We start from the raw sequence: 16,546 nt of genomic DNA, 5'->3' as shown, positions 1-16,546 counted from the left end.
CATCTGTTGCTTTGTTCCAATGTTTGTCCACGTTTTCAAGTTTCGTGACTATTGTCCTCGGAAGTCTGATAACTTCCCTTGTTAGATTATTTGTGGTAATGAGGATGAATGATAGACAGTTAAAATGACTATGGGACAAGTGCAATAATATCCCCATGCCTTGCACAGGATTTCTTGCATCATAGTGTTCTATGATGACCACTCCAGCTACAGTCTAGCTAAAGTTTATTAATTAGCATGTAACACATTCAATTAAATGAAGTTTATTTTTCTATGAAATATGGACCTCTGTGTATCATAGTGGTTTAGAATAGGGATGGTCAAAAATATCCAGAATCCAGATTCAGAAAATTTCCTATCTGGATTTTGAAGGGAAAACAGATTCCAGAGGAAAAATGGATTTTGAAGGCAATAAAGATCGTAATAATTAGTCCACATTTTTTACCGGTAAAATTTGTTAATGAATCTTTTAATGTGCTTTATTTTAACTTTTGTCTCCTTATTTCATGATCATCTAGGCATGCTACGTTTTGGTTATTCAGCAGAACACATTCAAGTTCAAGCATGGAACAAGCTAGAACTTTCTATTTACAGTGCTTTACCTGCAATTTAAATACATTACTTTTTCCAGCAGAATCACTAATAATTTTCATGGTGAGCCATCATTGTGCTAGAAAAATTGAAGTCCAGAGGTGGGGAAAATTCTGAAGCCATGAAGTCGGAGCAATATCATGTGGTCTATTGCAAATACAAGGAGCAATGGACACCGGTAAGAGACCTTGTCACCAAGTCAGTTTTCAGATGTCAAGATTCCCTCTGAAATCTGAATCGTCCCAAAATCTGGATTGCCTCCAAACTCTGGATTCTCTATTTTTACCATTTACAGATTTTGCCATCCCTAGTTTGGAGCTCATTAAATTGCAGGTTCAATTCCCGTTCACACATATATGCATAAAATTGACTTAGAAACAAATTTTGCCATGAAATTACCTGCAGAAGACACTTGATCCTTTCACCCGGAGCCATTATCGTTGATGTAAACGTACCAGAAAATGCACCAGCACCAAAGAGCTGTGGCAAGGTTAGTATTTCCTGTGGATCACGTTGCTGGAGACGTTTACCAAGACCAAACCCAAAAAAGCTAAGGGCAAATATTGGAGCAACAGCAATTAATGGAGCCCCCATTCCTACAAACACAAAGAAATTAATGAATTCCAAAGTTGGGGAATTTCTGTCTTAGAGCTGGAACACTCCATAATGGTTGTTAGATGCATTTATTCTATTAATATTACGTATATTGGCATGTGATGGCTAAAATTTACTAAGAACGTGAACCTCGGATACTTCCAATATCAGCACCACAATACCACAACACATGTATCAGAACAAATGAATATACAAACCTGTAGATATTAACCTTGCAATGAGATTTGCAAATATTTGACATGTAGCTGGGCGTAAACAGCCAGATGTAAACTGTAAGTCCAATAAAATTTGTTCTTGATGATAATTATACAGTATTTGACATGTAGGTCAAGGGACAAAATCCGATATTGCCACTCCATTTTGAATACGTTGTTTTTCTATCATTTTTCGTATTGTTGGTTCCCCTCCCTCTTTCCCTGGGATAATTGATGGGCTTCTGGCTGGTAGGCCATGTTAACCTGGATGTTCGGTCTACTGGACACATTCCTACCTTCATTTTATAGCTCCTAATGTAGTTGGTAGGCTGTCATTTTTTAGATATAATTTGTGTCTTCCTTGTAACACAGCCGTCCACTGTTTTGCAGCAGGAAATGATGTCACAGATGCGATCAACTGCTGTGTTGGGTTGCCAGCATTCAGGCAGCAAAATGGGCTTTTTTAACAACTGTAGCAGCGAAACGACATGCCAATGAGAAAAATGTTACTGAGAAAAGTTGTTTTTGAATTTGATGTCCTCTATATCTTTCTCTGGTCCGTGGGTGCCCTTAAAATGACACACTGTATAAAATAAATAAGAATTGTTGCATTAAACCAAGCCAATTTTTTAGAATATGCCACTGAAATTCAAACAACACTGGGTGACGTATTTCGATGTAACAAACACCATTCTTAATGATGTTTTCCGTACTTTCAAATGAGCTAAAAATAAAATGGGGTTTCCATTAAAAAAAAACTAAGTTTGTGTTGAAAATCGTACTTCCTTAGCTAGTTGAACATGTCCACTAATTTCATGAGCCCCTCTCATGCCTTTACCAGATGTGCCAATCAATAATTCTTAATTTCGTCGCTGGATGGTGCTGGAAGCAAGGGTTGGTGCACAGTCTCAACTGTTATGTCAGTGTGTTGCCAGGACAGTACCTGTCAAAACGCCGTGGATGTGCAACCGAGTGCGAGTGATCGTGATATTGGGTTTGTGTGGGAAACATCTTGACCTTCAAACCAAATAAGGAGCATTAGACATCCTGCTTTTCTTCTTCAATCAAAAGAAAAATGCGAGTGAAAGCTATCGTATCCTTGTGGATACGATGACAATGTCCTAACGCAAGACGCGTGTGTACGTTGATTTGGACTTGAAACACAAAGATCGCCCGGGCCAGCCGAAAAAATTCCAAGCACTGTTGGACGAAGACGATACGCAAACGCAACAACAACTGGCAAAGAAGTTAAATGCTGGTTGCCAAACCATATCTGATCGTCTTCATGCCATAGGAAAGATCCAGAAGGCAGGAAAATGGGTCCCACATTATCTGAACGACAGACAAATGGAAAAGCGAAAAACGGTGTGTGAAGTGTTGCTTTCTCGGCATGAAAGAAAGTCTTTCTTGCATTGGATAGTGACTGGGGACGAAAAATGGATCTACTTCGAGAACCCAAAATGCAAAAAGTCATGGGTTGACCCAGGACAACCTTCAACATCGACCGCAAAACCGAATCGCTTCCGAAGGAAGACAATGCTGAGCATTTGGTGGGATCAGAAGGGTGTGGCATACCATGAGCATCTGAAACCAGGTGAAACAGTGAATGCCGTTTGCTACCGTCAACAATTCATCAATTTGAGCCATGCATTGATTGAAAAGTGCCCAGATTGGGTGACAACACATGGAAAAGTGATTCTGCAGCATGACAATGCCTCATCACACACAGCAAAAGGCGTCATACACATCATTTCTGCACTTGGCTGGGAATCTTGCCCCACCCGCCATACTCACCAGACTTAGCCCCTTCAGACTACCACTTGTTTTCATTGATGTCTCGCTCACTTTTCCAGCAACACTTCAACAATTACGAAGATGTCGAACAATGGCTTGCTGACTGGATCACCTCAAAATGTGAATGATTTTTCTGGAAGGGCATACACAATTTGACGGACAGATGGGCACAATGTATAGCTAGCGATGGCGCATACTTTGAATAAAGCATTTGTTACCTTTCTCCCCAGATAGACTTGTTTTCTTACGGATCAATTAAGAATTATTAACCGGCACACCTGGTATATCTAGGAAAGCAGTTTTTCAATATTTATTTTTGTTTACGAAATATTTGGGGTGCAAGTTTTAGGTGATTCACCCGGTATATAGAAGCACACACATATGTACACGTAAATGCATATTTGTTAATGTTTGATGGTGCAAGAATAGAAATATTTGACATGAAGTAATATCAAATTCTTACATTGACAGGCAAGAATAGAAATATTTGACATGAAGTAATATCAAATTCTTACACTGACATTAATCCATTTTGGGATGTATTTTTATTCATGTGTGCTTCTAGATTTAAACTGTTTACATAGTAGATAGTCCTTTGCTTTGGATTTAAGAACAAGTGGTGATGATTGGTTAGTTATTGTTACGGGCAATCTATTCCAGGATGATACTGCATTTACCGAGAATGATGATTTGAAGGAGGCGGTACTGTAATGCCCTCGCGTGGAGTAGGAGTGTATTTGAGTGCCTATTTTAATTTTTCTGAATAGATAATCTGGTTTATTTACTTTTAAAATTTTGTTTATGAAAGTGATATAGTGCAGATGCCTTCTGTCCATTGTTAATATTTTCTTTGTGTTCAAATGAGGCAGGGTATGTTCATATTTTCTTATATTCAATGCAAATCATATACAAGAATTTTGTATCACTGAATTTTCCTTTTATCTCTGACTGAGACCCCAGGGCCATAAATTATATCACAGTAATCAAAGAGTGACCACAATAAGAGCTCGGCGAGCTTCAGTTTAACTTTTTTGGTTAGATAATTATATAAATTTCTGAGAAAGTAGAATGCTTTTCTACACAGTCCATTGATGTGTTCTGTCCAAGTAAGAGAACTATCAATCACCAAACCCAGGTTTTTAGATGTTGTTTTATGCGGTATCCATGTCCCACGTATTTTCAAGACCATGTCGTTATACTTGTCGTTCGTAATTGTTTGTCTGTTCCCCAGTAACATGTATGTGGATTTGTTGGGATTTAATATCAGTCCATTGGAATCACACCAAGTGGAAATTCTTTGCAATTCATCGTTGAGGACCATAACATCACATCAAAGTGTAATTGGCATGGTAGGTAAGGTATATCTGTGTGTCATCGGCATAGAAATGTACATGTTTGTATTGCTCTCGATAAGTCTGATGTGTATAAGTAAACAATAATAGCCCCAATATTGATCCCTGAGGAACACCAGTTTTTATTGGCACAGATTTTGAAAATGATAGATGAGTGCCAGGCATTTGTACTTTCTGGTGTCTGTCTGCAAGATACAAGTTGAACCACTTGATTGCTACTATGAACACATGCCTGATAGTTTAAGAGAAAGGAACATTGGTATGGAGATGGTCATTTTCATAGCACACATGAATTCTGTGCCATGTTCTGGCAAATGTTTTGGAGAGATACACCGGGGTCATAGTGAGAAGGCATCTTCCACAGGTGCTCGTAACTCTTGCATTGTGCGATACCGGTTATTTCTGACTCTGTCACTGATGAACCACCTCTGGGACTTCTTGGAGGCCCTTCAGAACCTCGTCCAATCCACCGCTCGAGAAAGGTCTTATTCAGGTAATGGACACACTTGCAATGCAAAGTGTGCCAGAACATGGTGCAGAATTCAGCTGTGCTACGAAAATGACTGTCTCCATACTGATGTTCTGGCACTCCTAAACCATCAAGTATGTGTCCACATCAAGCATTCAACCATAACCACCATAGTGCCAAAAATAAGGGGGGGGGGGGCACGTCCACTTTGTGACCACTCTGTATACTACAAAGCTACATTATTAGCAATATCATCTCGACTTACACAAACATTTATGGTCCAAGTTTCTCTTTCACCTGAAGTTGTGTCAGATATGGCTATTTTTTTAAAAAAAAAATTAATTAGATTTTATGTTGAATATAACATAGGTATTTTATAGCCATGTGACTATTCTGTTAGCCAGCTTGGTGGTCACGGATGTTAAAGCACGCATGATCAAAGAACCAACTTGGAATTCTATTTTGCCTTTCGCAGGGACAGTCAAATGGATCTCTGAATCAATCAGGTTAGTTTCGTTGTCATAGTGACAGGAAATTATAATGGTGTACTATGCCTTGGAGAAACAGTTCAGGGTCCAAGGCATGCCTAAGACAACGTCTGCTGGCAGTTAGGAAATGAAAGGGTTTCCCATTCCCTGTCTCCCTGAACTGCCAGTGAAGAGTGAATGTTGACAGCAGAAGATGCCATTTACAAATGGACAATGCATGTCGCAACACTGCTTTTTGCACTTCCGAGACTCCCACGTTTGGAGACAGACGAGTAGTCTGGGTAAGTTCTTTGATCGCATGGGATTTAAGTGGCCAATTTTCAAGCTTGCCAATGAAGTTCGAATCCCAGCATGGCATGGGTATTCTTTGCGTGTATCCCTTCATCAATTTCATCCAATCATCGTTCATCCTCATTGTTGCAATTAGAGAAAAACAGCAGGAAAGGCAATACAAATATATTGGAAGGGCCACAAATGAGTGGCCCATCTCCACAGTACTCCATGTCAGGTTTTAATGTTAATTTAAACAGGGCGAAGCATCTCTTATCGGTCATTCCACAGAATGTCATCACAAGGTGGTTGCTCGACCATTTTTGATTTTCTTCATATTTGGTATGTTGAACCCCTTAGAAAAGAGAAGTCAAAAACAGTTTTTAATTTTTTTTATCTGTTGTGGTTTTTAAGTTACAGGGTGTCGAAAATCGCAAAATTGCGCAATTTCACAAAAAATCAGCTTTTGCAAAATATTTAATATCTTCATAACGAATGAAGATATTTAAAAAAATCCAAGTTTATTGGAATCTGCATATCTTGCAGTACTAAAAAAGTTACATGGTTAAGTTTTGTAATAAAAAGCAAGCTATGATCAGTGTATCGGAAATATCAGAACAAATTGTGTAAAATCACTGAGTTTTGGGTTTTTTTATTATGAAAGGGGGACAGATAACATGTTAATTTTATGTTGTAGTAGTATGTTAGTTAATTTACCCTAAAAATAAGCAAGTTGTTAACTGCTCCCCTTTCTGAGATACAAGAGCTTAAATATCGGAAAATTATCAAAAAACAGCTTTTTGACCCCCCTGTAACTCAAAAGGGGGAGCAGGTAGGATTACCAAATTTTGAAGATGCTTCACATGTGTGAGCATGTTCAAAATCTCAAAATTTGGTGTTGTTATTCAAACTACTTATGGAGATACAGGCATTTTCCTTTATGACATTTCAACGTCAATTCGTTACATCGCTTGAGAAATAAAACTCAAAAAAAATTTGTTTAAGTACAAATATTTTTATTTTTTTTTCTGTTCCGACACAAAGAAAACATATAATACAAATTACATTAATATTTTAGGTGTTTTTTTAATCAGCCAGTTCAATAAGCACTCATACTCTACAACTTGGACTTATCTCAATTTAATAAAATAACCATTTTGTTAAACAAAAAAGAAAATGTATAATAGTGTTTTTTTATTGATGAGTAGGTAGGCTTAGTTGTGCAAATGTACAAAATTGTGATAAGCCATAACTAATGGTAAAAACAATGTATATTTCTTCATTAACAAAGTAGGGGGCTATTATTTCATGGTCTTGAATTTAAGCAACTCTCAATTGCTTCACTCATCTCTGGTTGGATGTAATGTACTCTTCCTGAAGGTGTTGTTACCTCTAATGGTGATAAAACCTTCAAAATGTTTTTTGATTTTACCCACACATAGTCATCCTTGGATAATTTGAAACTTGTACTTGGACAACAAGGATGAAAAAAGTGTACATGGAAGTCCAGTTCATGTTCACATATATCTTTGACGACCCCCAGCCACCACTTTCCATCATAAATACATGCCACATGGCTGCCTATTTTAACAGACTCAAATAATACATTGCAACCACAGTCTTCCTCAATAGAAATTCTCATATCTTTGAAGTTTGCAGAAAATGATGTCTGACGGATTCTGATAGTGGTCTTATTAACAGGGACAAAACTGGAAACCTCGAGTATGCTTTATTGTAATAGATGAATGAAATCCTTCAGCTAGGAAATCAGCTGTTTCTTCAACCTTTTCTTTAGTAACATATGAATATTTTACCACTGGTATATTATCTCTGTAGAAAGTAAACATTTCTTTTGTTGTTGTGGTGATATGCATTTCATGTGTTCTTTGCAAGCTTGCCTTTGCAACAAGTCTTTTAGCGGTTCCACTGACTCCATCACATGGCCCCTTACCATGTGATGTGGCGAAGAAATGCCACAGCATTGAGACCAAAATCCTCAAAATGGTGACTGAGGTTATTGAAATTTTCTCGATTCTTGTATTGACTAGCTGCTCCATCCGAGAAATAAATGACATTTTGAACATTTGGAGCAGCTTTCTTTAAAAACTGTATCATATATTTCTGGAAAGTATAGACTGTATCAGCTGTGTGGTTCGGACAGTCGCTTATAATGCAGAAGCTTGCGTTTGTGATATCGGCATCATTTTCCTCTTTAAAATACAGAACAAATGGATGAACTGTAGCCTGTGCATTTACCCAATGGTAAGATTGAATCTCATCCTGAAGGATGAAGGTGAAGTTCTCAGAGAAGTCTCCTTGTACTATGCATTCATGTGGTTTGAGATTACTTTTTCTATCATTTATGCACTGTGACTGCCTTTTAGCAATATAATGATGCATTCTAAGTTTCATAATCTTGTTAATTAACCTTTCTATGAAATCTTCATCAGTATCCGACATAGACAGTAGCTCACAACATTCAGTTGTGGTCCACTGTTTGTAGTTAACAGGTGAATCAAGCAATTCATTGTCAACATCCATGGTTTCACACAGGTACTGGTGTAACAACTCAGTCCCTGGACAATTAGGACAACCATGAAGCATACAGTCTTCATTCTCTATACAGCATTGTCTTGTTATTGCTGCAGCTAATGTGAGTCAATTCAATGTGTGACATTATTTCTTAAAAATCCATCCTCTAAGGTGTGAACATTATTTTTAGAATTTTTCCTGTTTCTTATACCAGGAGACATGACGAATTGACGTTGAAATGTCATAAAGGAAAATGCCTGTATCTCCAGAAGTAGTTTGAATAACAACACCAAATTTTGAGATTTTGAACATGCACACACATGTGAAGCATCTTCAAAATTTGGTAATCCTACCTGCTCCCCCTTTTGAGTTACAGGGGGGTCAAAAAGCTGTTTTTTGATAATTTTCCGATATTTAAGCTCTTGTATCTCAGAAAGGGGAGCAGTTAACAACTTGCTTATTTTTAGGGTAAATTAACTAACATACTACTACAACATAAAATTAACATGTTATCTGTCCCCCTTTCATAATAAAAAAAACCCAAAACTCAGTGATTTTACACAATTCTGACACACTGATCATAGCTTGCTTTTTATTACAAAACTTAACCATGTAACTTTTTAGTACTGCAAGATATGCAGATTCCAATAAACTTGGAATTTTTAAAATATCTTCATTCGTTATGAAGATATTAAATATTTTGCAAAAGCTGATTTTTCGTGAAACTGCACAATTTTGCGATTTTCGACACCCTGTAACTTAAAAACCACAACAGATAAAAAAAATTTAAAAACTGTTTTTGACTTCTCTTTTCCAAGGGGTTCAACATACCAAATATGAAGAAAATAAAAAATGGTCGAGCAACCGTTTTTATTTTTTGGTGATGAAATTCTGTGGAATGACCCTTATGACAAGAATGTTACCAAACCTTTATGAAAAAAAAAAAATATTATAACAACTGTAATAATGATAACAACGAAGTAGCAGTTATACATTATCCATTTGCTTATTGTTTCAGTCTGGGGATACTTTTTGGTGGCACACTCTGCACAATATCATTCTTTTAATTTTGCATGCAATAAGTTCACTAATACCTTTATACAATCCTTTAACTCCTTCCTTCTTCACAGTCTTTGCTGCACAATCCCAAGTGCCCGTGAACAAAGGTGGCTGTCCAGGTTCAGGTTTAGGCATTGTCTGCAGCCTCACCTTTAAAGAAAAGAGATGTTTCTCATAGAAATAATGCTACATGTCATTTGTTGTGTCAGATATATCGGTACCTAATAATTGAATGACCACATGTGTATAGACTGTGCTTTCTTTACCTAAAACTTGGTGAAAGTAAAATAATAATAATAATAATAATAATAATAATAATAATAATAATAATACTCTACACTGATGCTGTCACATAAGGAGATTTCATACTTAAGTCACAAGTTCACCCACTATACCTCCTTGAGAATTATGTTCATTTTATTTTAAATCAACAGATTTTGATGTTTTATGTAGTACAAAATGGATTGCAGCACACAGAAAACACAAATAACAGATATTTGATGCTAAAGTATGACCTGTATAAGTTAAAACCTGCCATCTCAGAGTACTTTCGCTGCTTTTATTAGTAAAAACCATATGTATGCACACTTAAATTGTGAAAGAACACTTCTAAGGTAACTTTTGGTCCCAAATCTAACAATCCTAACATGTAAAATTATAGCTGTAGTTGTGGAATGTTGTGTTGGGTGGTATATTTATTTGCTCGAAGCCTTCAGGCTGTTCTGCTTCAGGTTAAAGTAACTCGCTAAGGTAATGACGTACTTTATTTCACAATACAGTGGTCCCTCTACAAACCGGAACTTTGCAATTCTGGCCCATCCAGTAGTCTGGTTTAGAGCGAGTGGGGAGGGTGAAAGGGAAAACAAGTTACTGCATATCGGTGTCAAAGACCTTGTCACGAGGTAAACGCTAGGCTCAGTATAGCGATCAGTATGCGTCATTGTTGCACACGCAATTCAAGAAAAGAAACAAAAGAAAATTGACACTTTTTTAGACCTGTTCCCTCAAAGGAATAATACAAATACACTGTACTACAGTGCAGAAATGTAAGTTTTTCTTTTATTAATCTTTTTTACAACACTAACCCGGCGTTTTCGTTAATCTGGCAGTCCTCTGGTCTGATATCTGCGGGATTACTGAGGAATTACTGTAACACATTTCTGCAAGCTAAAAATAATTAAAAACATCCATAAAGAACATAAATAAAAATAATTGCAATCTTTTACCCTGGAATGAAGGAGTGAACCAACACACTATAACTGAGCATGGATTTTGCTTTCCAAGTGTCTCTTTTCCTTAATTTCACATAACCACTATTCACTTATCCTATCCTTATGATGAAGAAAAAATGTCAAAAAAAAGGGCCGATATTTTTTAAAAAACAAGAAAATGATAGAAGAAATTTATTGAGATTGATAAGCAAGTACATAACTTGGCTATTTTTCGACGTAGTCACCATTAACCTCCAGACATTTCTGATAACGTGGCACAAGCTTACATATACCCTCTGCGTAAAACTCTGCCACCTGAGAATGTAGCCAGTCCAGAACTGATGTCTTGAGCACGTCACTGTCGTTGAAATACTTCGATGCAAGCCACTTTTTCAGGTGCAGAAATAGAAAGAAAACGCTGGGGGCAAGGTCGGGGCTGTAAGGGGGATGATTGAATAGTTTCCCATCGAAATCTTTGAATTGTCTCAACTGAACGAGCAGCTGTGTGTGGGCGGTTGTTGTCATGGATCAGAAAAATTCCAGAACATAGCATTCCTCTCCGCCGATTTTGGATGGCACGTCGCAGATTATTCAGTGTTTCGAAATACACCTCTGCTGTAATTGTTCGTCCTGGTTCCAAGAATTCCACAAAAATCAAACCCTTTTGGTCCCAAAACATGGTTCCCATGATTTTGTGTGATGGTGTTTGTTTGAATTTCTTTGCTTTAGGAGAACAAGAGTGCAGCCATTGCATTGACTGCTGCTTCGACTCCACGTTTCATCCCCCGTCACTATGTGTGAAAAGAGGTCTTCCCCATCCTCCCCCCAGCGAGCCAAAAAATCACGTGGAGCTGTCCTTCTTTTCTCTTTGTGAGCGTCTGTCAGTATTTTTGGTACACCTTGCACACAGTTTGTGATACCCCAGGTTGTCAGTCACAATTCGAAGCACTGTTTTTGCAGACACTTCTGGAAACTCTTTGGCGAGTTCAGGTATTGTTACCGGCGATTGGAACGCACTTTCTCAGTAACGCGTTCCACCAGATCATCTGTCTGAACAGTAGGCCTTCTGCTACGCTCATCGTCATGGACATTTGAATGCCCTTCCCAAGACTCTCTGCACCATTGCCTGACCTTTCCTTCACTCATCACTGTCGGTTCATAAATGGCACACAATTCCCGATGGATGTCAGGTGCATACTGTCCTTTGGCATTCAGAAATCGTATGACAGATCTCACTTCACATTTGGCGGGATTTTGTATTACAAAAGCCATTTCACCTTACTGCTACTCGCACGTACGTAACCTCACTCTGACAATTCTATCTCTGTTGCAAGCACAGAATACTAGGGCATGGTCCTGCGCATGCTCAACTTCATCAGTGTTGCCAACCTCGCGTAAAAAATTATTGCGAAAACACATCCAACCAAACTCTAGTGTTTAATCACTGCTTCAGGACCTAGAGGCAGTGCTGGTGACCCTATGTCTGCACAACCAAGATTGATTGATTGACTGAGTTGGTGTTTTAAGTCCACTTTATGCACAGTAAGGCTAATTCGGACTAGACCTACAGTTTCTAAAGTGGGATACAAACCACTATGTGCCTCCACCGGGTATCGAACCTGGGATTACAAGGTGATGACGCTACCACTGCGCCATCGGGGAGGCCACAACCAAGAAAAAGTGGAAAATTTTACATGGTTAATGAAGACATGGCATTTCATGTGAATGCCTGGTGCAGATTTTACCTTGCGGACATGCATTATAGAAGAGTAATTAGTGACTTTATGTGCTATCATTTCTGACATTATGACATTGTTGCTAACTTCTTGTGATGAATTCTTGTTATGTGTTTGCTTTTAGTCCTGAGACTGGTTTGATGAGCCACGCTGGTCTAGTCAGTAGGGAGTGGGTGACCTAAGGCCTAAATTTTTCCAGCCTTGTCCCCACATAAAGTAACTCCGGGACTCACCCAGCCTCAAACAAATGGGTACCTGTAGACAACCCTGGGGGGTAAAGGTGGCCAGAGCATGAAGCTGATCACATCACCTCCAAAATGGCCTTACCTTTACCTTATGTTATGCTTTAGTATATATAATATATATGTTTAATCATTAGTGTCAATTCTTGAAAGTTGACCACACTGATGTAACATCAGCAACCCAGCTATGGCTAGTTATCTTCTGGTGTTGCCCTTATTGTACAGGTGAAGCTCAGAAGCATGCTTGCAAGGCTAAAAGTGTCGAATTGTCCCACTATTTTACAAGTCTACGAACTGCAGTTAGTTTTGATACTGATAGTAATTTCATGTTATTACTCAAATTTGCATATGTAGAATGAAATGTGCTTTTTAAAAAAAAGTCGTGTAGGATACTAGGAGTTGGATATGCACTAGTCACACTTAGGGGAAAATATTTAGCTTATTTGTGGTTTCCGCATCCTGAAATAAATTTCAGGCTTTGCAAAATGTGTACCACTTGACACATTTCACTCCTGCACACTAGTGGGAAGTGTATATTTTCAAGGTATACATGTAAATTTGTGACATGCGATCGATTTATTTGGCAAGAAATGTGGTGTGATTTTAAGGTGTATATAATTTTACATTGTTAGGTTAGATGTGTTGGTTTTGATGACAGTAATTGGACGTCTTGCAATGTGTGATGCTGATAGCCATTTCGGCCCAAGTTCCTTTAGTTCTATTGCGCTTTCATCATGTTACGAATGCAATTTTTACATGGTTCGATTTCGATGTATGTCTGTTAACACATAGTGCGGAGTTTTAGCGATTACTTAAGGTACAGCACCTTGAATAAGGTAGTGTGGAAAACGGCTCAGTTCTGCATGCTCTAGCTGGTTCCACTCGAAAATGATCCGCTAGAGGCACTCGTATTGAACCCGGTGCTTAGTATTCGTCTGCTTATAATGGAAGTAAATGGAGTTTTCGCTGCAACGTCTGATTCTTTTACATGAAGCATTTCTATGAATGTGATAATTGCTATGATATTTGGTACAGTGGTCGTGAAGTTATTAACGAACATTCTAGACCACGTCCTGTTATCGTCATACTTTCGTTAATAATACGGGAGAAAAAATATGCGTGGAATGCTCTTGGCAACTAATTTTTGTGTATGAATTAGGTTCATTATTTTTATCTTCATCATCATTCCTTTTAAAGATACACACACTGAAGCATTTGTATTTTTAATATTTACTGTCTCTTTTCTTCCGCTTTAAACTAATCGCGGCGATGATGATAATGATGATTCCATGAAATGACAAGGGGAACCCCACAAAACTTTCGTAGTGTAAGGAAACTTTCAAACCAAGTGACACGGGATGTTCACACTGTCACACTAGTGACACACACTTCCAGACTGTAAACTAGCATTCATTGCACATGAGGGTTCAAACAGCAAATGACACGTTCATGTGGAGTATTCGCTCTTACTTCTTGCTACTTTGGTCGGAAAGCTCCTTAAAGGAAGGGTGCTCAGACCGAAGCGACGCGCTACAGGGGGAGTTCCCAACTAAGTGACAAGCGACATGGTGCCTTCAGTCTATTGGCAAGCATTCGCTGCTAATTGTGCGAACAACAGATAGGCGACACGAAAAACCGCACATTACAACAGATCTAGGCGACACGATAAGTCACATGTGTCGCTTTGTCGCTTGTGCATCGCTCAAACTGGGCCATTTCCTCAATAGCTTGCAACATGTTGCCGTGGTTTGTTGTTCATGCATGCACAATGCAATGAGTGTCTTGCTTTAGGGAGATTGCGCAACAAAGCAACAAGGGGCATGCGACACTTGTCGCTTGAGGGTTTCACCAACCGAACGCTGGCCTGTGCTTCCCGACATGCCGCTACAATGTGAAATGTTGCTCTTGATTGGCTCGTTTCCAAGCAACATGTGTCGCTTCGGTGTGAAAGTTGCCTTGGACCGAAGGACCAGTGTCGCTTTGGTGTGAAATCCTCGTATGGTTTGTAGCATGTCGCTTTGGTATAAAATCTCCTTGAGGAAACGGTGCAGTCAGAGCTGGTGTCCCTACGGTTCGAAAGTCTGCATTGATTACAGACTGCTCGCTTCCAAGCGACACTTGTGGTTTGTCGCCTCGGTATGAAATATCTCTCAGGATACTATTTATATTCTAACAATACAGAAAAATAAAACTCTAGTACACAATCCAACACGACGTCCGGAATCACTTTGCGATGTTTCTTCTTGTGTTACGCATGCTATTTATTTATTAATTTTATTTTACTTTTCTTTCCAAATTAATGTCATTTCGTGACTGCAAATCACTCCACAAATATAACTGTTTCCATCAATTCACGTACCCCCTTTCAAGACAAACAAATCTACATAATATATTCCAAAAACTAACAAAGCCGCATTACTTTCATAAGAAAATTAGCACCGACATTGATCGCACTGCCATCTATGTTTCTCATCCGTCTGGGGAACCAGTTTTTTTGGTCGTTTTCCACACTACGTTATTCAAGGCCCTGTACTTAAGGTTTTGTTCAATATATGCTTTTGTGGTTAGGTTAGGCAGGTTAGGTTTGGTTCCCTTAGCATTAACATAAAGTCCCTAAATGCATTTACTAAGGTTCCGATTTACTTCTACATTCATTCCCACGCTTCTATGACATTTACTGTCACTTGTCGACGAAGAATATCTTGTCCATGAGAAGTGTGTAAGCTAATTTTCAAGTAGTTTTTTTTCAACATAAATAACTTTTTTCGAGTCCAAACAGTGCTCATTACTTTAAGGAAGGTTCAACTTTCGTGTGACAATGATTTCCAAAATTCTATGATAATTAGTCTTTGTGCTAGAAGAAATCATAAAACAATCGGAAACGTTACCGCAATTTCTCATTATTCTTTAAATTTGCACGTCTTTTTGTGTGTACAACGAAATTTGCTTCTTTAAAAAATGGTGAAAGCTTATGAGGAACTGAACAGACACTAGTCACACATCAGTGTTAAACATCTCGTTTATTCATTTTTTCTGCATCTTGAAATATATTTCAGGCTTTGTAAAACAGCGAAATCTGAAAGATTAACAAAAAAGGTTGAAATTTTTGAGATGTATGATCAGTCAGCGTTGAGATGAGATGCACCTGCAATGCCATTGGCTAGTTTATGCTAATTTTAAATATATGTACCTGTAAGGAATAAATGGTAGAAATTATATCAACTTTAAGTGTGCATGTTCCTACGTAACAAAGCTCTTTTATGTATTAGTTTAGATATGTTCAAATTCTCACTTTTATTGTGTCAAGTGGGTGACCTGCAATAACAGTACAAACGCCTCCGAAACCACCAGAGATGAAGTACTTTGCTGGATTCACTGGCTTTTCACTCATCTTGGCACGATATGCGACAAATTAATAAGTAGATTCATATATTTGCAACTATTCATAACCGTAAATCTCTCGATATGTTACACATCAAAGATAATAAATAGTTCGTTCGTTCATTTCTTTCAATTTCACCACAAAATTAATTTTCCGGGGTCTTACCATTAGTCCTGCACCAGACAAAGACTGCAAAGTGCAATATGTTGCTTAATATGTGTGTGTGTGTTTAAACTATATGAAATAGCTGTAATGGTAGACAGTCAGGTTCGAAATTCGTTATAAAACAAATAATAATGGTCCGCTGACTCAAGTTACAGCACGTCGCAGGACAATTAGCAAGATCTTAATTTTGCTGTGATAAGAAGCATTTTTGATACAGTATATAACATTGTTATTCGTACACATGAATTTCCGAGGAAAAAAATGTCACATCTACCTGGAAATTAATATTAATGAAGGTTTCACCAACAAATGTCAATAAAAATGTATGTTCAAAGTGAATAAACAGAGCATATAATTTGTGTGAAAAAGAGAAAAACACGCTGTTTCATGCAACATTGTTATTCCTACAGGCAAGAGTTTCAATCTTCCCTTACTCACATACAGCG

The 16,546-nt window shown here is 38.0% G+C and overlaps 1 protein-coding gene across 2 annotated transcripts in view; it reads right to left on the bottom strand.

Annotated features, from left to right (window-relative positions):
• LOC146003647 (mitochondrial carnitine/acylcarnitine carrier protein-like) overlaps nt 1-16,250 on the bottom strand; it is a 56,088-nt gene extending 39,838 nt beyond the window's left edge. Inside the window, exons 1-3 of one of the 2 annotated variants that reach the window (XM_083141996.1) lie at nt 16,101-16,250; nt 9,400-9,514; nt 991-1,187 (exon numbers count right to left, since the gene is read on the bottom strand). In XM_083141996.1, coding sequence (XP_082998122.1) covers nt 991-1,187; nt 9,400-9,514; nt 16,101-16,103 — 315 coding nt within the window. In that variant the 5' untranslated portion in view covers nt 16,104-16,250. Of the gene's footprint in view, nt 1-990; nt 1,188-9,399; nt 9,515-15,845; nt 16,067-16,100 lie in introns of those variants that run through there. The other variant, XM_083141994.1, reaches the window with a different exon arrangement.
• Nucleotides 16,251-16,546: the final 296 nt, after the last annotated feature.

Source organism: Lepisma saccharinum, chromosome 20, assembly GCF_977018435.1.
Source record: "Lepisma saccharinum chromosome 20, izLepSacc3.1, whole genome shotgun sequence".
NCBI lineage: Eukaryota > Metazoa > Arthropoda > Insecta > Zygentoma > Lepismatidae > Lepisma > Lepisma saccharinum.
Note: the sequence above shows the minus strand (reverse complement) of the source record. Positions and strands in the feature narration are given on the sequence as shown.